The sequence below is a fragment of the Gadus macrocephalus genome, chromosome 14 (assembly GCF_031168955.1).
Source record: "Gadus macrocephalus chromosome 14, ASM3116895v1".
NCBI lineage: Eukaryota > Metazoa > Chordata > Actinopteri > Gadiformes > Gadidae > Gadus > Gadus macrocephalus.
In genome coordinates, this window is record NC_082395.1 from 21,389,779 (window position 1) to 21,411,341 (window position 21,563).

The window sequence follows — 21,563 nt, forward strand, 5'->3', positions numbered from 1 at the left end:
TACAACAACTCCTCCAACCCCTAAGAATCCCATCCACCATGAATCAATCCCAACATGCGATTAGTTAACAATCAGTTAACTATTTTTGACCATAAATCTAAAAGGAAGACAAAGGCCGGGATCCGTCCTCTTTCAGTTCTCCACCCTGCTATGATTGTCACCTAGTTGTCTTGACCTTTTAAACTTAAATTTGTATGTACTTCTTAACTGTGTATTGTTATTGTTTTTGTTTTAACTGTGAAGCGCTTTGTGACCCTGGTCTGTGAAAGGCGCTGTACAAATAAAGCTTACTTACTTACTTACTTACCCTTCCCCACACCGACCGCCTGCGACTGGCCAAATGATGTCACCGCAGTCCTGTTCTCGGGTCGGTGACGGCGCTCAGCAAGGCCGCTGTGGGCCCTCCATGGAGAAAGGCCTGCCGGACAATTGTGTGTGATGCTAGCCATTCATTCATCAGATCTCTGCTGTGAGACCACCGCTCGCTGGACACAAACCCACCGGCTGGGGGCTCTGTTTGCCATGGCAACTTAAGAACTGGAGGATAAAAAGAGTTGTCAGGCCGGGGACTGTTCTAAAAGACAAGTGTCTGGTAAACAAGTCCTCTGGCCGTCTGGAACGGTCCAGAAGCCAGGAAGTCCTGCTGTGCCCAGTGCCCGGAATCCTTCTCCTTTGAGAGGGACATGAGGGAGGTTGAGAATGGTGCCGTGACGTCACTCTCTGGGTGTCCAGCCCTGAGGCATTCACCAGATCACGTGGATGATCAGACTGAAAAACGATTTTTATAAACGTGTTTACGTTCTCAAATGAACAGAATGATTTCAAAAGCTTATCATTTTACAACGGGAGGTTGGAAAACGCTCAACATTTCTTGTAGCTTCATATGAGCTTTATATATACCATGGCAACCTGAACATCAAAGACACACAAATCAACCGTTAGTGGCGGAGAGCTATCAGCCTGGGCCCATAGCGGGTGTCTGTGTTTCAATCAGGGGCCCCGAGTGGAGAGTAAGACGAGGGGTTTGAGAGGGGATGCGACCTGCTGTACCGCTGTGATAAGAACCACTCCCCCGGGGCCGGCCGCCATAACACCGCCCCTGTTTGCTCTTGATGGTCTCTGCTCCGGACTCCCTGCAGGGGGCTCCTGTTGTCCCCCGTCCTCCTCTGCAGTGATCGAGTGCTGTTTTGCAGCGTGGAGGTGTCTGTAAAGAAGGTGTTGCGGTTGTACGCGGGATACACCGGAGCCTCGCTCGCTCTCGCGGGGGGGGGGGGGGGGGGCGAGGTACAGTGGTTCTCCGAGGGGGGGGGGATGAGGTCTCTGTGCCGTTCTCTGAGGGGGGGGGGGGGGGGAGGGATGAGATCTCTGAGCCGTTCTCTGAGGGGGGTGAGGTACAGTCGTGGTATGCACTGCAGTGTGACGAGGGGGGGGGGGCTGCCTCAATGATTCCCCCCGGTGTCTGCAGTAAGGCAGAGCAGTTCGGGTCATCGTCTCATATCTGATTAGCTTTGTTCATGTTCTGCTGTTATGATTCTGTTTTAGCGTGTACTTGGAACATCGTTTTGTGTGCGTCTTTTTGGGGTTTTCTCAGTAGCTATCAACATGATTTCCTGTAGCCTCGTTCTAGTTTTGTTGCATCCATCTCGTTATCGCTCTTGCTTCAAGTGATGGGAGAGATACCAGTTCAGGGAGATTACTACCCTTTTCTGTAGAAGGTGATGGCCATATTTCTGGAGGTTTCTGTGAACACGCGTGTGTGTGTGTGTGTGTGTGTGTGTGTGTGTGTGTGTGTGTGTGTGTGTGTGTGTGTGTGTGAGTAAGTGTGTGTCTACATTGTCTCAGGGGAAGTACTACCTCTATCAAGTCTTCCTCTGCCCTTATTCCATTGACCTCTTAACCGGAGCAGTGTTATATGGCATCTGCTGCTGTTGCTATGGGAGGGCCCGCCGAGCAAACACTTCCTACACTCTAGATGAACCATATCAGCGACTGGAGGAAATTAGCTTTCTATTGACCGCAGAGAAAAGTTGCTGTTTTTTTTCTCAGCCCTGTGTGTCCTCTGGTCTCTACAACGCAGCAGTGGGTTTCAGAATTTAATATCCACGTCTGAACATGGAATCCTACTAGTATTGGCTTCTTCGGTCCGCAGTCTGGCCAATAACCGCTGGACTTTTGACTTGCCGTGTAAAAGATGTACAGTATGTAGGAGGGAAAACCACCTGGGCATTCGTTTTTTCCCCTACTGTGCCTCTGTGATGCTCCCCGTCCAAAGACATCAGAGGCTGCGTTGAACAATGAACAGAAATTGGCCGCGTTGCAGCAGTGTTTTCATTGCAGTGGTGCCTTTCTGTTGGGTCATTGTGTACGGGTTAGTTTAATGTGGCTTATAATCGGTTCACAGCACTGCAGGGTTATTGATTTGCAAAACGAAGGTTCAAGGCCATGTTTATGAATAGTCAACAGAAGTATGACTTGAAAGCAGAAGGCTGAGTCGATTTGTTGGCCTCCAGCAGGGGAACAATAGACTGCCCTACAGACTTTTGTGTTTATGTTGTTGATAGAACTATCAACATGAGAAGTCTGTTTTCTTGCTGCAGCCGTCTCGTCAATTGCATTCAAACCCAACAAAAGCATTATGTTTTTATCTAAATGGATTTCACAGTCACAGCTTGTGGGCTACAATGTGTGACCTCGTAGCTTCCAGAGACAACACATCTTCTTTCCCTGACGCTCAGATTCTTGTATTTAATAAAGAAATATAAATAGATAAAACCGCCCCCGGTCTTTAGTCATCCAAGTAGCACGTAGGTTAATGGGTGCATATTTATTCTTTCTTCTCCTCAGCCCACATAGTGAGACAGTGAGTCGTCGGGAAGGTAATGAATTTCGGACTTGCGTAAGCCAAGTTTGGAATCGCATCCCAAAGCAAAGACGTGACCAATAAGCACACATGCCCTCCAGTCACCCATGATGACACGGTCACTTCCTCTGACCAGCCGCAGCTGTTGGTCTGGCATGTCATTACTTCCTTGCCAGTACCACCTGATCACATACTTTGAATCACTAGATCGAAAATAAGATGGTGTGTGGGCGTGTGTGTGTGTGTGTGTGTGTGTGTGTGTGTGGAGCTTACCATGACATCACCGTCGACAACATTGTCTTAACGTCTCCCTCCCTGTCTCCCCCCTCTGTCTCTCCCCCAGGTTGGCCTCTCCTTTTGTCCACGCTGAAACACCAGCAGACCCCACAGGGTCATCCACGCCGGGCCTCATCACCTCCTGAGACTCCCCAGACGCCTCCCAAGAGTCCAGCCCATCCCGGACCCTCCTACCCTGCTGTAAGCGGGCCTCTCCTCCCATTCAGCGCGGTCCGCTCTCAGGGATACAACTCGGGGGAGAAGAAGGAACAGTAGCTGGCCAACAAGGAACCACCGCTGCCTGCCAGCGACAGACAGTGGACAGCAGACAGGGAGAGAGGGAGGAAAGCCCCTGGAATCAAACGGAGAAATAGGAGCTGAGCGGTGTGGAGGGGAGATACAACAGAGCCCTCACTGCAGAGAACAGAATGGCCGGTTTTTTCTCAGGAGGCCATGAGCTAGCCGACGTCTAACGTCACCACTTTGAACCGTGGATCTCTACCTCAAACCGCTCCGCAACAGACCCCCGTCTAAATCAACGGATCAGGCAGCGAGGACGGATCTCTGCGTGGGACAACCTGGTTTAGGGTTTCCTCTACAGGGTTTTGTTGTACTCTGGGCCAGCCGCGGCCGACTGCTATGTGTGAGACGCAACGGGGGCCATGCCAGCCAAGGGGAAGTACCTGTTGAATGACCTGGAGCTCAAACATGACACGCTGTACCGCAAGTTCTCCTGCATCAGCCAGTACCAGCCGCTGGCGCTGCTGCTGGGCCTGTCCATGCTGTCCTGTGCCATCCTTCTGGTGCTCTTCTTCTCGCTCCAGCTGGTGAGTCACACTTTGCGGTCGAACCCTTAACCCCGCTCCTCATTCAGTACCTTTGACGCATGGCTTTGGTTTGGAGTTTGGCGTTTGGTCACTACCGTCCTCAAACCAGGGAGGATCATGATTTGGAATTTATTTTATTTAGTATCATTAAGACATGGGATTTTTTCCATTACAAAATCTGATATTGTTACACAAATAAGTATTGTTTTGTGAAACAGTGTATTTCCCGGTGCTTTAAGTAATGTGTGTGTGTGTGTGTGCGTTTGTCTTACCCTCATAACATAACGAACAAACCCTCGAAACAGGGACGATATTGATTCAGAAATGGATTGATGATGAATTAATGAAATCCATCGTCAAGCTATTCTATTCCAAGTGCTGAGCAGGTCGATCTAAAACGACTTACATCCAACCCACTGAATGTCAATCCAATGGCAGGAGGTCACAAAGGGAATAGGATCATATATACGTCTACGATGTTTACCTTGATCGAAATCAGAGTGCGTTCGGAGTCAGGGCCCTCCTGACACTGCTCACCGTGATGGCAGTGTTTGCTCGAGACAAACACGTCATACACACGCTCAGACCCAAGGCTCTAAATATAGCACAGGTCATCATTAAATAGGGCCATGAATTGCTGTCTCATCCCAGGTGATGCTGGAGATATCGGAGATGAACCCATCGGAAACACAATCACAATCCTCCATCTTGTGAAGAGGTAAAGAAACTGGGAGAATTCTCCTTTGCGGGCTTCCTTAGACGAGAGGATGTTGGCTCCGGAGACGGTTGGACTGTTGTTTTGGTCGGAGTCTGTGGGCTCAGAGCGGTTGATTGCAGAGCAGATGATCCAGAACCTCCTCAAGACGATGGTAGTCTACCGCAAGAAGCACTGACGGACAGCTTGTCAAGTTCTCCAGTTTGGATGATTGATTATTGTTATTGTTAAAGGTTGTAAAAAATAGTCTACATTTTTTTTTATGGATAGAGATGTGTTTATGCATAGTAATGATTGACCTAGGTCCTCCATAGACACTCATGATTTAGAATATGTTGAGTGATAAATTGACAACGACTCAAAGGGTCCCTGAAGCTGACAGGAATTCAGTGCCTTGCTCAACGGCACTTCCCCAGTGCTTGATCCCACTTACAGGGTGTGTGGTGCTTAGGCAGAACAGAGAATCTGATGCCGATTCCATTACAGTCCTTTCCTGGAAACCCCAGTCTCTGTTTGTCCCTCCCTTCCTCCGTCTCTTCAGAGATTGGTGTGTGTGTGTGTGTGTGTGTGTGTGTGTGTGTGTGGTGTAGGCAGGGGGGTTGTACCAGGCCGGGGTGAGCTGGGGGGAATTTGTGGCAGTGGTGGTGAGCAGGAATCATCTCATGGAGAGCGCTGTTATCCAATCACGGACACCTGACGGCGGGCACTCCGGAGCGCCACACAGGCTGGGCTTTTGTTCCAAGTGGCCCCTCGAAACCTGGCAGTTTCGGCCTGTGTGGGTCGAGGGAGGGAGGGAGGGAGGGAGGGAGGGAGGGAGGCTGGAAGGGCGGCTGGGAGGGAGGGAGGGAGAGATGGATGCTGGGAGGGAGGCTTGGGGGGAGGGGGGGAGGGAGGGAGGGATAGAGAGAGAGAGAGAGAGAGAGAGAGAGAGAGAGAGAGAGAGAGAGAGAGAGAGAGAGAGAGAGAGAGAGAGAGAGAGAGAGAGAGAGAGAGAGAGAGAGAGAGAGAGAGAGAGAGAGAGCGAGCTGAAATTTGGAGGTGGGCTGGAGTGGACTGGAAGTTCAGAGTTCTAGAGAGGAGACTCAGAAGTGCTTGCATCAAGGGACAACCTTTTGATAAATGAAGAGGGTATTCCATGTAAAAGGCATCTCAACAGGAGGAGTGTATCGCCATTCCTCCACCCTAGTTGCGTAGCTCCTGCTTGTAGTTTGGATGCCCTGACAGACTGAATGTGTCTTTAGTTTCTGGTTTCCTGATTTTGACCTCATCTGAGTTTGCGTTAAGATAAGGGGCCTAGTGTTCTCCAAATAGCTTAAACAAAATTCAAAATGCTATAAAAAAGAAAGTTAAGACTACTTTACAACTGAAACAGTGTTTATCCCTTTAGGTTCATAAACACCTTTATCCATAACGTTGATTATGCTTCTCAGTCACAGATTGTTATTAACAATGTAAATTGTCAAGTATTCATACATGTTATCATTATTTATAGTAGTACTGGTAGTGGTGGTTTATATCGACGTGGTTCATATCAACGATCCAAATACATACACATAAAATGATGCAACATCCATTTTTCATTTTAATGTGCACAGAATTTGCAAGGACATCCTTTCAGCATCCTAATGCATCATTAGTAACGGATTCATGTACAATGTACATGAATCCGTTACTAATGATGCATTAGGATGCTGAAAGGATGTCGGTGTACATTGTACATGCAGACTCATGGCTGGCTGAAATTACATCATGTTCTGCAGAAGAGGACATCGGGCAGAACAGTGCAGGGTACCCAGTGAACAGAGATCCACGCGGCCCTCTCTCCATCTGCACATGCATTCAGTCCAGCGGACACATAATGCACGGTGGTCTGATGAAGTATTTATTGAGTTAATGTCCTCGTGAAGATGCAGAGGAACACCGTATCTAATGCATTGTGGTCTGCATGGCGGGCAATGCTGAGTGGAACGATGCAGGAAAGAAACTGCCGCTGGTCTGTGGTGCTCATGTTTCCATGGCAACCTGACAGACGAGATGGCCTTCCAGAACCCACTCTCACTCAAACGCTTCCTGCACCCGTTCACACTGCCACCTTTAACAATCCTCCATTTCATTTCCTCCAGCAAACGAAAGTTAGGCTGGCTCCCCGCCACCCCTGTTCAGACTTTATTCCCCTCTCTGTCCTCAACCATTTACATTCTTGGCTCTTCTTATTGTCAAGCAACTCCAGCTGCCAATATGCATATCGCATACAGCCTCTCGCTTACTCTCCCATAACTAGGAATCTGCATGCAAAGTATTGTTCACACACACACACACACACACACACACACACACACACACACACACACACACACACACCCCCCCCCCCCCCCCGATCCTTCCAGCGTGGGTCTCCCTGTACAGTAGGGGAACGAGGACGACTGTGCAGGGAGCCAGCAGTTCATGACGTCGATGCAGATGTGTTGGAAGTCCCTCTGATCCCCCCCTAAGCCCCCCCGGTCCTCTGGCTCCCCCGTCGCTCAGGCAAAACGTCTCCCCGGCGTCAGCACCGCCGGGAACACCCTCACTGACCCCCGTTACCGCCACTCTGTGCTTCAGGGTTCGGCCAGCGCGCAGACAGGAGGGGACTCAGCGTTTGGTGTTAAGCTGCAGTTGGTCGTCTGAACTAAGAGCAATAGGATCAGTCCTATGGGCCGCTGTCCGCTGTGGTGTCACTGGAGGACCCACACAGGTGGAGCTCATAACACTAATGAGGGGTCTGCGCGGTTTGTCCGTGCCAAGGCAGAGTAACGAGGGAGGATCAGCCTGCTAGCAGGGTCCGTAGGCTTTGGAGATCGGGTCGTTGGGTTTACGGCGCTGTGCCGTGTCACGCCGCATGAGAAACACTGGCTTCGCTTCAAACGCATGTCGCCCTAGGATGAGAAGTCCTTTCACGATTAATTACTAAACAATGATCGGGAACAGACGACTACCGATAACATTCCAATGCTGCTATGAATCCAAAAAGGGGGCACCCGTTGCGATTGGACGCTTCGTGGTAAAAGCCCCATTGTCTGTGTGTGTGTGTGTGTGTGTGTGTGTGTGTGTGTGTGTGTGTGTGTGTGTGTGTGTGTGTGTGTGTGTGTGTGTGTGTGTGTGTGTGTGTGTTGCTCTTACCCCCTGCAGAGTGCCAACAAGCACAGTGCCTTCGTGGCGGTGGTGAGCCTGAGCCTCGGGGTGTTTGTGGCCGTGTTCTTCCTGGTGTGCACCGACACCCTGACCCAGCGATGGCGGCGGCTGCTGGGCCTGGCGGTTTGGGCCACCCACCTTGTCATGGCCTACACCTTCATCTTCTGCGGGCCGCTCATCCTGCCCTGGGACCAGGTGAGTCAGTAGGTCTCTGAGTGGTGAGCCCTCTAGTGTCAGTAGGTCTCTGAGTGGTGAGCCCTCTAGAGTCAGTAGGTCTCTGAGTGGTGAGCCCTCTAGAGTCAGTAGGTCTCTGAGTGGTGAGCCCTCTAGTGTCAGTAGGTCTCTGAGTGGTGAGCCCTCTAGAGTCAGTAGGTCTCTGAGTGGTGAGGTCTGTAGACTGGAGTCAGTAGGTCTCTCCTCTAGTGGTGAACCCTCTACACCGGATTCAGTAGCTGAGCCATCAGAGTTTGCCTTGACCTTCTGATAGCGGACACGCTGGATTAATATGTTAAACGTCCCGGTTCATGTAAACTCACATGAAGGTTTTAACATTTACTGAGACAATGAGTTTTATTTGTCCATGATCGAGTGGATACGCACGCGGACATGCACTCACACACACACCCACACAGACAGACGCACGCGCACGCACGGGCGCACAGGAACAACACTGGAGTGTCTTTTGTGTTACGTCTCTTGCAAGGCCGATCGCAATTCAGAGAAAAACCTGAACGGGAGGAGGAGAGAACGAGTTGCGCTCAGTCATGCTCCCTCTCCTCGTGGTGTAGGTGCCGTACTTCCTCTTCATCATCTTCACGGTCTACACCATGCTGCCCTTCCAGCTGTGGGACGCCGTGGTACTCAGCGTGCTCACGTCACTCTCGCACATCCTGGTCCTCACGCTCAACTTCACCGTCTTCGACAGGAATGCCACCCCGTACCTGGCCCAACAGGTGAGCCATAACCTAGACCGTACCTTGAACGACAGGTGAGTCATAGCATAGACCCTACCTGGAAGGACAGGTGAGTCATAACCTAGACCCTACCTGGAACGACAGGTGAGTCATAACATAGACCCTACCTGGAACAACAGGTGAGCCTGGATAGAATAGAATAGAATAGAAAGCCTTTTATTGTCATTGCACGAGTGAAGTACAACGAAATTTTTAGTAAGCTTTCCCAATTGGTGCATTCGAGAAAATAAATAATATATAAATAGAACAAGAACAACAGTATACCAAATAGAAATGTAAATAATGTAAAATAAATAATAAAGTAAAATAAAGTAAAGTACAATACAGCAGTGGGAGGTTAGGGGGTGGTCAGTCAGTCGGGGGTCAGTGCATGTGTGTGTTCAGGGTGGATACAGCTTTAGGGAAGAAGCTGTCTCTGAACCGTGAAGACCTGGTTCTGATGGACCTATAGCGCCTGCCAGAGGGCATCAGGTCAAACAGGTGAAAGCCAGGGTGGGAGCTGTCCTTTATGATTCTCTCCGCTCTGCTTAGGCAGCGGGAGATGTATATGTCCTTCAGGGAGGGGAGGGGGCAGCCAGTGATCCTCTGTGCGGTGTTTACCACTCCCTGGAGTTTCTTCCGCTCTGCCTCAGTGCACTGTGAAAACCACACTGAGATACAGAACGTCAGAAGACTCTCGATGGTGGAGCGGTAGAAGGTCACCAGCAGCTTCTCTCCCACGTTGTTCCTCCTGAGCACCCTGAGGAAGTGAAGCCGCTGCTGAGCCTTCTTGACGACCGCCGCTGTGTTGGCAGTCCAGGAGAGGCCAGCAGAGATCATGGTGCCCAGGAAGCGGAAGGTGTGGACTCTCTACACAGTCACCGTTGATGTAGAGGGAAGCCGGGTCTGCTCTGCTTTTCCTGAAGTCCAGGATGATCTCCTTAGTTTTTGCGATGTTCAATGCCAGGTTGTTGTCTGAACACCACGATGTTAACTTCAGGATCTCATCCCTGTAGGCAGACTCGTCTCCCTCTGAGATCAGTCCAACCACCGTTGTGTCGTCCGCGAACTTCACTATGGTGTTGCTGAGGTGGGTGGGACTGCAGTCGAAGGTGTACAGAGAGTAGAGGAGTGGGCTCAGCACACACCCCTGTGGAGAGCCTGTGCTGAGGGTGCGGGTGGAGGAGAAGTGGGGACCGAGTTTCACCTTCTGGGGTCGATTTGTGAGGAAGTCACTAATCCAGGAACAGGTGAGCGGGTCGAGACCCAGAGCTGACAGTTTGCAGACCAGGATAGCCGGGATGATGGTGTTGAAGGCTGAGCTGTAGTCAATGAAGAGCATCCTGACGTAGCTCTCCCGGTGTTCCAGGTGACTCAGCGCAGCATGAAGGGCTATGGCAATGGCGTCCTCGGTGGATCTGTTCGCTCTGTAAGCGAACTGGTGAGGATCTAAGGTGGGGGGGAGGAAGGCTTTTATGTGGTGTAGGACCAGCCGCTCGAAGCACTTCATAATGATGGGTGTGAGTGCTACTGGGCGGTAGTCATTTAGAGTGACCGGTGCCGATTTCTTGGGTACGGGGATGATGGTGGAGGACTTCAGACAGGCTGGGATGAAGGCCTGTGTCAGGGAGAGGTTGAAAATTGTTGTGAAGACCTGTGAGAGCTGGTCAGCACAGCCCTTGAGGACCTTCCCAGGAAGTCCGTCTGGTCCGGCAGCTTTCCTGGGGTTGACTCCACTAAGCACACGTCTCACATCCTGCACCTGTACAGTCAGTGAGTGGGTGCTGTGAGCTGGTGGGGGCTCGGGTGGTGATGAAGCTGAGGTCTGTGATGTCCTTGATGTCTCGAAGCGGGCAAAGAAGAAGTTCAGTTCTTCTGCCAGCGAGATACTTGAGTTCACAGTTGTGGTGTTGTGTCCCCTGTAGTTTGTCAACTGTTGAATGCCTTGCCACACCTGCCGTGGGTTGTTTTCAGAGAGGTGATCCTCTATTTTCCTCCTGTAGTCCGCCTTTGCCTTCTTAATTCCCCTCCTCAGGTCGGCTCTAGCAGCGCTGTACTGCTCTCTGTCTCCAGACCTGAAGGCGGTGTTGCGGACCTTGAGGAGCGTCCGGACCTGGCTGGTCATCCAGGGCTTCTGATTGGGGAACACACGAATGCGTTTGTCCACTGTGACGTTTCCCACACAGAACTTGATGTAGGAAAGTACAGATTCTGTGTGGACAGCCAGGTCCTGGTGTTTAAAAACATCCCACTCAGTGTGTAGGAAACAGTCTTGTAGTTGGGAAAGTGCATCCTGAGGCCACGTGGTGATGGTTTTGGTCTGTAGTGGTGCACTTCTCCTGAGAGGGGTGTATGCAGGGGTAAGGAGCAGAGAGAGGTGGTCTGACTGGCCTAAGTGAGGTAGTGGTATGGCTCTGTAAGCATGTTTAATGTTGGTGTAAACATGGTCCAATGTGTTTTTCCCTCTGGTCGGACACTTCACGTGCTGATAAAACTTCGGCAGGACAGACTTTAAGTTTGCCTGATTAAAATCACCGGCTATGATGTGAACACCGTCGGGGTGAGCACGCTGCTGAGTGTTTATGGCTTTTAGCAGTAGAGAGAGAGCTATGCCAACGTTGGCATCGGGAGGAATGTAAACAGCCGTGATTAGCACTACTGTTAACTCTCTGGGCAGAAAAAATGGGCGACATTTAACTGTAATGTACTCTAAGTCCGGGGAGCAGTGTGTGTCTATAGTTGTTGTATTTATAGACCAGCTGTTGTGTATAAAGATGCACAAACCACCTCCTCTGCTCTTACCGGAGTCTTTGTTGCGATCCCAGCGGTGGACGGTGCGCCCCCCCAGCTGTACGGCTGCGTCCGGGATCGACGGGTGAAGCCATGTCTCGGATATTACAGACACGCAACAGTCTCGTACATAGCGGTTACCGTTGGCGAGTAGTTCCAGCTCGTCCATTTTGTGTGTCAGAGATCTTGCGTTGGAGAGGAACATACTCGGTAGAGGAGGCTTATGTGGGTCTTTCCTCAGTCTTGCCAGGAGGCCGGAGCGACGTCCCCGCTTCTGCTTCCTCTCCCTTCTCCGTCGGCGCCGCCTGCCGCAGCTGATGACGATCCACGGAGAGCCTGGTGGTCTCGCTATCTCGTCCGGGATGTTGTTGTGGCAATGAAAGTCGGCTGTGAGGTTGCCAACCGTCCCGTAAAATACGGAATCGTCCCTTATTTGGCAATTAAATGTTGCGTCCCGTATTGAACCAATACGGGACGCAATTTGTTCCGTATTTCCATAAATGTCCAATACACATGTCTGTCACACACACAAATTCTAAATCTAACAATAATGATCAAAACAAAACACAGGGAATACTACGGTCAGCAAAATTGTCGCGGCGGGATCTACGCAAGACCGGCTCCGGTCATCTGTGTGTCTGCGCATGCGTGTGGTGGTCACGGTTGCCTAGCGACAGACACCACACACCGGCGCTGCTCACAAAACCTGCGCCTTTTAAAAATGTCCGCTACACCCGATACTCCACCACGTCCTCAAAAGCGTAAACGCTTGCAGAAGTACGGACGTGAGTGGGAAGACGCACATCCTTGGCTGGACAGCGTCAGTGGAGATGTTTACAAGGCAAGTTGTAAAATATGTCGGCGAGTGTTTTCAGTGGCGCACGGTGGGCTGTCTGACATCAGACAGCATGCAACAGGACAGCATGCAACCTTCTTCTCTGCAATAATATCCTCTCTCTCTTTGAGGATGTTGTAAAGAAGCTGGAGAGTGATGAAACCACCTGTGTTGAGTTATATTCCATCATGGAAAACTTCAAGCAAAAGCTCACACAGAGACGAGATTAACAGTTCTATGGCTACTTAACTAAATTGAAGCTGCAGCGTCTCCGTCCACTTGATGCTGACATGGCAAGGGCAGATTTTACTGCATTCCTCAACACAGCACTCTCATATGTTGAGAAATGGTTCAACTTTTCTGAAGACTACTGGTTGTTCTCACTGCAACCTCTCTCTCTGCACCATGGCACCATGACCTTTACTGACATTGAGAGGGTGACCACCAAGCTCAACCTCATCCATAAAGTCAACATGGATGAACTTTATGATGAATGCTCCACAGCAAAACCCATTCTGAAGAGGCTCAAAGAAGATGCTGAAGATGAATGGAAGTCCAAAGGTGTGGCTGCCAGGTGGGTGGCTCTCTTTCGAGTAGCTGACCTGCCAAACATGCTGTCTATCACCAGACACATCCTGAGCATCCCAGCATCCACTGGATGTGTGGAAAGGATCTTCTCCAGAATGGCCAACAAATGGAGTGGGCCATTCCGTTTATTTAGTTTATATTTTAAAAGTTCATTGCTGCACACGCCACACAAAGAGATTTCATTCAAGATTTAATTGACTGCACTTTATAAGAGAATGTTATGTGGTAATAAAGCATTTCAAGATTTAAGTATGACTAATTCCTTTCTTGATCAACCCTTTACTAAAAACACCAGCACAAAATAAAACATACCACTGCTGCGGGCGCCCCGCCCCACAGGAGTCGGGCCCGTGATGGGCGTCCCTTATTTTAATTTCTGAAAGTTGGCAACCCTAGCTGTGACCGGTGATTTTCTGTGAAAACCCACGTCCAGTAAAGCCTGTCTACTGTAGCAATTGTTTCCTTGCGTAGTAGACACAAACAAAAACGTAAATAAAAGCATAAAAAACAAATAAAGCACCGAAAGGGAAGAGCCGTTATAAGCCGCTGCGACCGTGCGCGCCGCCATGGTAACCAGACCGGAACGGTAACGGATGAGGTTCATAACAAGATTCAAGAGTTTTAGTTTTATTTATTTTATTTTTTATCACATGCTTACAAGTTTACAATGAAATGAAAAGGTGAAAGTGCGGCAGAAGCAGTGCAATATGAGATGAAAAGATACAGTGTACCGTATTTTCCGGACTATACGTCGCTCCCGAGTATAAGTCGCATCAGTCAAAAAATGCTCCATGACGAGGAAAAAAACATATATACGTCGCATCGGTGTATAAGTCGCATTTATTTTTAAACATTTAAACAAGAACGTTTAGTCTGGAGAGACTGAATGAAATTGCAATAGCAATATAGGTGTGTCGGTCCCTCGTAGTTCTGAGAGTATACCGAATTCAGTGACACCGGGATTCCACCGGACGCGTATGCGCCGCGGTCAGATGCCTTCACAAGTCCAGCGGAGGGCTCCAGTTTTCGCCGGCCAAGTCATGCGCTGTGATATGTGTGACAGCTATGTTGCACAAAATTGCAGCTAAGGCTGGGGTAGCTTTGGTTGAACCGGAGGACATTGAGGACGAGAATATAATTTATTCGGTGGTGCAGTAGGCTTGCAGCGTTCAGTTGTAGGCCTAATGAATGACGGTGCCCTCTTGCGGCCGAGGATTATGTACGCACAATTTTGGCATATAAGTCGCTTCGAAATATAAGTCGCAGGGCAAGCCAAACTACAAAAAAACCGCGACTTATAGTCCGGAAAATACGGTAATTTAAATAATAGCAAAGCAGTAATAAATGTATAGCACTGGTATGCTATTGCAGCGTTTAAACAGTGTAATGAATGACATGACATAATATGAAAATGACACATCAGAACCCTACTGGACTCAATAGGTGGTAGATTCAAAGCATCCATGTTACATCTAGACATTAAGATGTTGCCCTGGAAGATGGAGTCTTCCCCTGTACAACATAACTTACCCTGTGTGTGTGTGTGTGTGTGTGTGTGTGTGTGTGTGTGTGTGTGTGTGTGTGTGTGTGTGTGTGTGTGTGTGTGTGTGTGTGTGTGTGTGTGTGTGTGTGTGTGTGTGTGTGTGTCTGTGTCTGTGTGCCTCTACAGCTGTTGTCCAACGCGGTGGTGTTCCTGTGCGGCAACGTGGTGGGGGCCTTCCACAAGGTGCTGATGGAGAAGACCCTGCGGCAGACCTTCCAGGACACCCTGCGCTGTCTCAGTATGCGCATGAAGCTGGAGATCGAGAAGAGACAGCAGGTCAGTGAGGCTCCACAAGAACACGTGTGGCCCGCCCCTCAATCATGTGGCATATATAACTCTGTTCACCGGTTGATCTACTGCTCATATAACTGGACAGAAGAGATACACTGTACCATATATCTGAGGACAGATGCATGACTCAACATAGAACAAAACACCTGCATGAAGGCTCTCACAAAGCATTGGCTGAATCAAGCTAGCATTATACTGGCACGGTATTCAGGTTTGTTCGCCTTTTTTGGTTCATATAATCTCTTACCGTACATCTGAGGACGGCCTTCCCCTGGGCTGAGACATTCACTCCTGTTTCTTTAAGAACCACCCCAGAGACAGAATCACAATATGTTGTTTATTCCGTTAATATCCGCCACCGGGAAAACTAATTGTTTCCTTCTGATCACATACTGGGACGTATTTTATTTATAGCTTTTCAGTTTAATATGTTATATAATCCCCCCTTCCCCATTATCTTGAAATAAGATTTCGGATTCTGGATTACATTCTGGACACACGTAGGGATGTGTATTTAAATAGACGTCCTATTTTTCAACGTACGCACGCAAGGCTCTAGCGAACGCGCTAACACGTCTTGGCCTGGTTTAGCCGACCCAGGAAGCTCTCGGTCTGCGTGTTATGCCCAGAGCAGAGCGCTGTTGGTCCCCCTCCACGCGAGCAGTGGAGGTTCCCCCTGGTCTTCACACGAGCCAGTGAAGCCATTCCTAGTTAGAAGTGAACTGCCAAAATGATCATTAGGCCATGAAACGCCTCAAGCCTGTTCAAATCCCCCCAAATGGACGTCTAGTGAATTAAACACGGTTGGAAGTAAACAGCAGAAATGCAGGAGTCATTTTGTATTTATTCACAGAATACAGTGTTATGTAATCCTTGTGGTGACGGTTACTGATATGCACAAAATCTTTGTCTTTGTTAGTTGACGCACAGTGTCAACAAAAAAGCTGCAAAACGTAACAAGTCATCATGATTCATGATTTATTCATGGCCCGCCACTGTTTGGACCGTCAGGCTACTTAAACAAAGAGGCAGTTGACAGGAAATCCAGTTTTTAATAAATGATCATGGTAGCAGCTGCTGGCTGGTTTCTGCAGTGAGCCAAACACACTGATATGACTCTGTGTTCGCGATACTTCTTGTGTTTCTAATCCATAACGGCGACCACAGTGAAATGTCTGATAACAGTTTTCTGTTCTCCGACGCGATAAGGTGATTATTCTGTGTCAGGGTCACTTAGTAAAAGTGAATCACTGATTATCGACGACGGCACATCCAACAGCCCATGTCTTGGGCCTACTTGTTGGTCGTTTTAGGCTAGGCGTCTGGTCGGGGAGAAGTCCTGAGAGACCTCTTGTAACCTGCCATTGGCAGTCATCCAGAGAAGTCGATTTGTCTTTGGATGAAACTTATTTGATGGTAATGTGTGCTTTCAGATAAATGACGATGTGCGACTCTCGAGTGCTCCACTCACCCTCTGTTCCTCCACGGTTTGTTTTGACTCCGAGGACATAAAGGCCGCTGAGGAGCCCGATCCGTTGCCTAGCATCCCAGAAAGGAATGATGTAACCAGTAACCTTTGAAAGCTTTTGTTGTGTTTTTTATTGTGCGTCGACACTGAAAAATGGGAGTTAAGAGCTAGGGTTGTGCCAAAGTGCACAAAGGCTTAGTGTGGACCGGAGGAGAGACACGGCTCCTGAGGGAGAGAGCCCGGACTACTGGGCTAACTTTTCCCACATGCATTTCATTGGGAATACCAAAATTAACTTTTTTTCATTGGGATTCGGCTTCCTCTGCGCTGGTTAAGCTTTTCTCAATGTTTTGTGGTTCAATGGTTTTCGTGTTAAATCAAAAACATTTTACTGGTCAATTTTCCCTTCTTGGAAATGGCTTCACGCACGCACGCACGTGTGTCACACACACACACACACACACACACACACACACACACACACACACACACACACACACACACACACACACACACACACACACACACACACACACACACACACACACATTGTTGGATATACTGTTTTTTGTATCTTAGGAAATGTGGCATGTTTGTTCTATCGGGCCTATATCTATATTTACTCAGCTAGGTAGTCCACTGTAAAGAATGGATTATGTTAAAAGCATTTTCTAGATAACTTCAGACGTTAAGAGCTTGGCTCGCAAAGTCACATGGTCTACCGTCGAGACTCCTCCCATCTCTGCTGTTTATTTATTCAGAAATATAGAATTATTTCCCAGGATGAGAGATTATGTTTCCCATGCCGCATAGAACAAAACACCTGCATTGTTTCCTGCTTCAAGGCTCTCAAAGATAATTTGCTGAATCAAGCTAACTTTAAACTGGCAAGATATATATATATATGTATATTTTTTGCCTTTTTGGTTCAAATCTTCTTCTACACTCTTCTACACATCTTCTACACTACATCTGAGGACAGCAACCTACTGGCCAGACACATGCATTCCTGTTTCGCTATTCCTTTGAAAATCAAGCCAAGCACAGAATCACAATATGTTGTGGTTTATTCCATTGTTATACGCAACCGGGAAAGCTAATTGTTTCCCTCCGATCACTTTACCTGAACACAGGACAAAAAATATTTTACAAATCAATTTATTTGTTTGATTTAAGAATTTTATTCATAGCTTTTGTGTGTCTTTTTTTTTGTTCACACCATCTCCTCCCGGACACAGTATTATTCAGTTGTCCATTACCTACATGCCTTGATGGAAGGCTTCATGCAATCCATTATCAGGCAGCATGCCTTCCAAACTACTGGGACATGGATCGGGGCGATGAGTGCACACAGCATAGATCCCTGCAGGTACAGAAGGACCGTTATGTAACGGACAGATCGTAATACCTAAAACCAGGAGCAAAGAGACTCTCTACTGGCGGAACGCATCAGAATGACCCCTTGAACCTGATAGTGGATGAGGTGTCACACAAACACACACACACACACACACACACACACACACACACACACACACACACACACACACACACACACACACACACACACACACACACACACACACACACACACACACACACTATGAAAAGCGCTTTGGGTACCTAGAAAAGCGCTGTTTAAATGTGACTAATTTGAGTTTTTTGCAGCCTTCCGTTGTGTTCCCCAGCAACAAAGTCTTTGAGGGCTGTCCCGCTGTCTAATTTACTATTTTAATGGAGAATTGCATGCATGAAGTGTACCGTTTTAGAGTGAACCTGCCTCACAATGAAAATAGCTAGGCGTAGGTATCCCAGCCTTGTGGAATTAAGGTGAATGTTCACCAATGACTGTGCTTTCGGCTTTTCATAGTACTGTTATTACCGCACTACAAGGGATTTAAACGGCCACGTCGGGGAGCATTCTCTGTCTCTCTGTTTTTATCTGAATCTGGTTAACTAAAACATCCAAGATAGGACTGGTTCAGTGACTGCAGGACTGCAGCCATGACGCGGGGTCGACTCTTTGGAGGGAGCGTAGGAGCACTGATAAAAACACAGCTAACCAAACAAGACGGTCAAACCCATGTAATATCAGAGACGGTCCATATGGGGTATACGGACTGGTTGCAGCCAGTGTCTCTGTTGTAACTCACCAGAGAGTTGTTGTGCTGTACAATGGGCCAGCCGGTAATGTAACCCAAACGTCTAATCCTCTTATTGTTTAAATATATCATAAGCATTTAGGTATGAATGACGCGAGATGTTCCGTTGGTGTACGTTACGTGAACAGAACAAGTAGAGGGGAGAGCGATTGGTTGTGTGATGATGCACAGCGACCTAATGCACCTGTAGGAAGGGGTCAGAGGTCAATGCCACAGAAATCTCAGTGATTGCACATAATAACACCTTTTGTCCCGGTGGCGTCTGTGATCAGTGTGTTTATGTACATTGGGGGTGATTGTGTGTTTGCGTGTGTGTGTGTGTACATTGGGGTTGTTCGCGTGTGTGTATGTGTGTGTGCATTTGGGGTGTTTGTGGGTGTGTGTATGTACATTGTGTGTGTACATTGGGGGAGTTTGTGTGTGTGTGTGTGTGTGTGTGTGTATGTACATTGGGTTTGTGTGTGTGTACATTGGGGGAGTTCATGTATGTAAGTGTGTGTGTGTGTGTCTGTGTGTACATTGGAGGTGTTCGTGTGTGTGTGTGTGTGTACATTGGAGGTGTTCATGTATGTGTGTGTGTGTGTGTGTGTGTATGTACATTGTGTGTGTGAGAGTACATTGGGGGGGTTCATGTATGTAAGTGTGTGTGTGTACATTGGAGGTGTTCATGTGTGTGTGTGTGTGTGTGTGTGTGTGTGTGTGTCCTTAGGAGAGCCTGCTGCTGTCCGTGCTGCCCGTCTACATCTCCATGAAGATGAAGCTGGCCATCATGGAGCGGCTGCAGGAGTGCAAGGACAAGGAGGAGCAGCAGCGGCTGGTGAAGGACAACAACTTCCACAGCCTCTACGTCAAGCGGCACGAGAACGTCAGGTAGGACCTCTTTGGCCGACACAACGCTTCTTTTGAGAGGGAAGTCTATCCCCTCTTGTCACATCTCGCCCCCCTTCATTGATTATTTCACTGCCTGCCCTTATGTTTCTCGCATGTCTGTCGTCACTCACCTTAATTGTTTTCACCTGTCCCTCGTTAACATTCCCCTCCTTGTGTATTTAGTCAGCGTGTTTCCCTTCCTCTGTGCCAGTTCGCTTTGCCTTCTCCCTGCGGATTGATGACCTTGATCGTCAACTGATTTCCCGTGTATCGACCTATCTGCTAGTAAAGGCCATTCTTTCTACCCAGACTTTGGCCTCCCGAGGCGTGCTGGTCCACAGCTTCCTCACAGATTTCCTTATTTCCTGTTGAGACCTTGATAAAAAGCACATGAATGTGTCTCGTGTTAGCAGTCGTGGGCCGTGTGGGCGGCGGAACTACTTTGCAAAAATTGATGCGGATCCAAACTGTTAACATAGGGGTGATGTAGCTGTCTTTCCTTCTGCGTGGACAGAAAAATAAATATTAAGCAAATGTTTGCCTTTTATGCCCTTATCTCTTTATCCGCATCCATGATTAAATCACACTGGAACATCCTCCTGTTTATAATATGTTTTTCGACCCTCTATTTCGGTCTCTGGTTACATTTCACTCGACTGATGTTCTGTTTTATTCCATTTTGAAACACTCTGTTTTCCGTAGACATTTAATCTGATGTGCTCTCTGCGGGCTCTGTATAACAGGCACACATAAAGCCCTGATGTTATCAACCTGATTCTGGCATTTCTCCCTCGATATTCCCTCCCATCACGTCCAACACAGACCAGGGATTCATCCTGAAGCACGAGATTAAAAGGATTTCTATAGCACAAAGCCCTTTGTTGATGATTTTTAAATTAATTTAGGATGTGCCGACAGATACCGGATTAACTGGCTAAAATACTGGATTAACTGATGGGAGCGTACTGAACGCTGGGCAGCAGCAGCATGAGTCAGAGGGCAGGGGAATGTAATCGTGAGAATAAGCCGAGGGAACCTCCTCAGAGCAGACGAGGCTAACCGGCGAAACAGTGGCTAATGAGGCTAACATCTAGCCCGGCTTGGGTTCACTCAGACACCACTGGATCCTTTGGCTCTGTATGGAGCCGCTGGCCGTGCTCGTGTGTGCCTTTGTGTTCCCTTAAACCCTCAGCACATACCTGTTGAGAGACGCCCTGTGTGCCCGTGTCGGCCCCCTATAATTACACCGGCCGAGCCCGTCATTAGCTCTGTGGTGTGTCTGCGGACAGCCAGCCAGCTGCTCTTTCTCAGCCAGTCGGGGGAGCGAAAGGTCGGGTATCGGTGTCTGTGATGGGATCAGTGCCGACTTTAATTAGGATGTGCTGGGATGCAGCTGTGGACTACTAGCCGACGACAGGTCTGACCGTAGAGCGCGATCTCCGGGGAACCAATAAAGAGCTGGTGATTAGGGAGACCCCGCGCCCGATGAAGGGGCCGGGTTTGAGTCCCTTGAGGTGCAGCCAGTGCCTGCACAGTTATTCTTCTTTAATGTCCAAAATGAATGACCTATGCCTTTCTTGCAGAGAGATCAATGACGTGTGTACAACTAAAATGGCACTTCATTAAACCTGCATTATGTTACTTTTGTGATGCAGCTATTTAGTCATCAAAAATGTGTCACCTGAACTAAAAGGTTTCTCAAGGATAAAACCGGCCCTTCCAAAAGTCAATCCATCCAGGGATTTCGTCGTCTATTTATTGGTACAACTGTTGTTCCGTGTTATTCTGGTCCGCTTTTTCCCTGAAAATGCAGCAGGGGAGTCTTGAAACTCCCTGCAGGGTCTTTCTCATTGGCCGATGTTTGACATTCACATTATCCCTAACATCAGCAGCTACAACTCAAGACGCAAGAGATTGCTAATGGGAAACCATACCGAGTGCAGGTTTAACACATCAGTTGTTACCTCTATTGTTACTTAAGGTACTGCATGGGTTTTGGAGTGATGCAGTCAAAAGCCAGTGGGGGCCTGCATTGTTTCAGTTCCTGACTTTGATGGACCCATTGAGTAAGGGTGGCTTGCTGCAGAGACGGCTGGCAGTTGTGTCAAAAGGAGGGTTGAAGTGTTCCCCTTTTACACTCTTCTGGCCCTTCCAGACATCCTTCAGCCTCGTTGTCCCCTTGTCCCCTTGTCTCCTTGTCCCCTTGCCTGAGGC

At 48.6% G+C, this 21,563-nt stretch overlaps 1 protein-coding gene across 3 annotated transcripts in view; it reads left to right on the plus strand.

Moving 5' to 3' along the window:
- adcy7 (adenylate cyclase 7) overlaps positions 1 to 21,563 on the plus strand; it is a 61,647-nt gene that overhangs the window by 18,725 nt on the left and 21,359 nt on the right. For all 3 annotated transcript variants that reach the window (XM_060071675.1, XM_060071677.1, XM_060071676.1), the window contains exons 2-6: positions 3,204 to 3,963; positions 7,847 to 8,044; positions 8,638 to 8,802; positions 14,685 to 14,834; positions 19,189 to 19,349. In XM_060071675.1, the coding sequence (XP_059927658.1) occupies positions 3,799 to 3,963; positions 7,847 to 8,044; positions 8,638 to 8,802; positions 14,685 to 14,834; positions 19,189 to 19,349 (839 nt within the window). In that variant the 5' untranslated portion in view covers positions 3,204 to 3,798. The remainder of the gene's footprint in view (positions 1 to 3,203; positions 3,964 to 7,846; positions 8,045 to 8,637; positions 8,803 to 14,684; positions 14,835 to 19,188; positions 19,350 to 21,563) is intronic.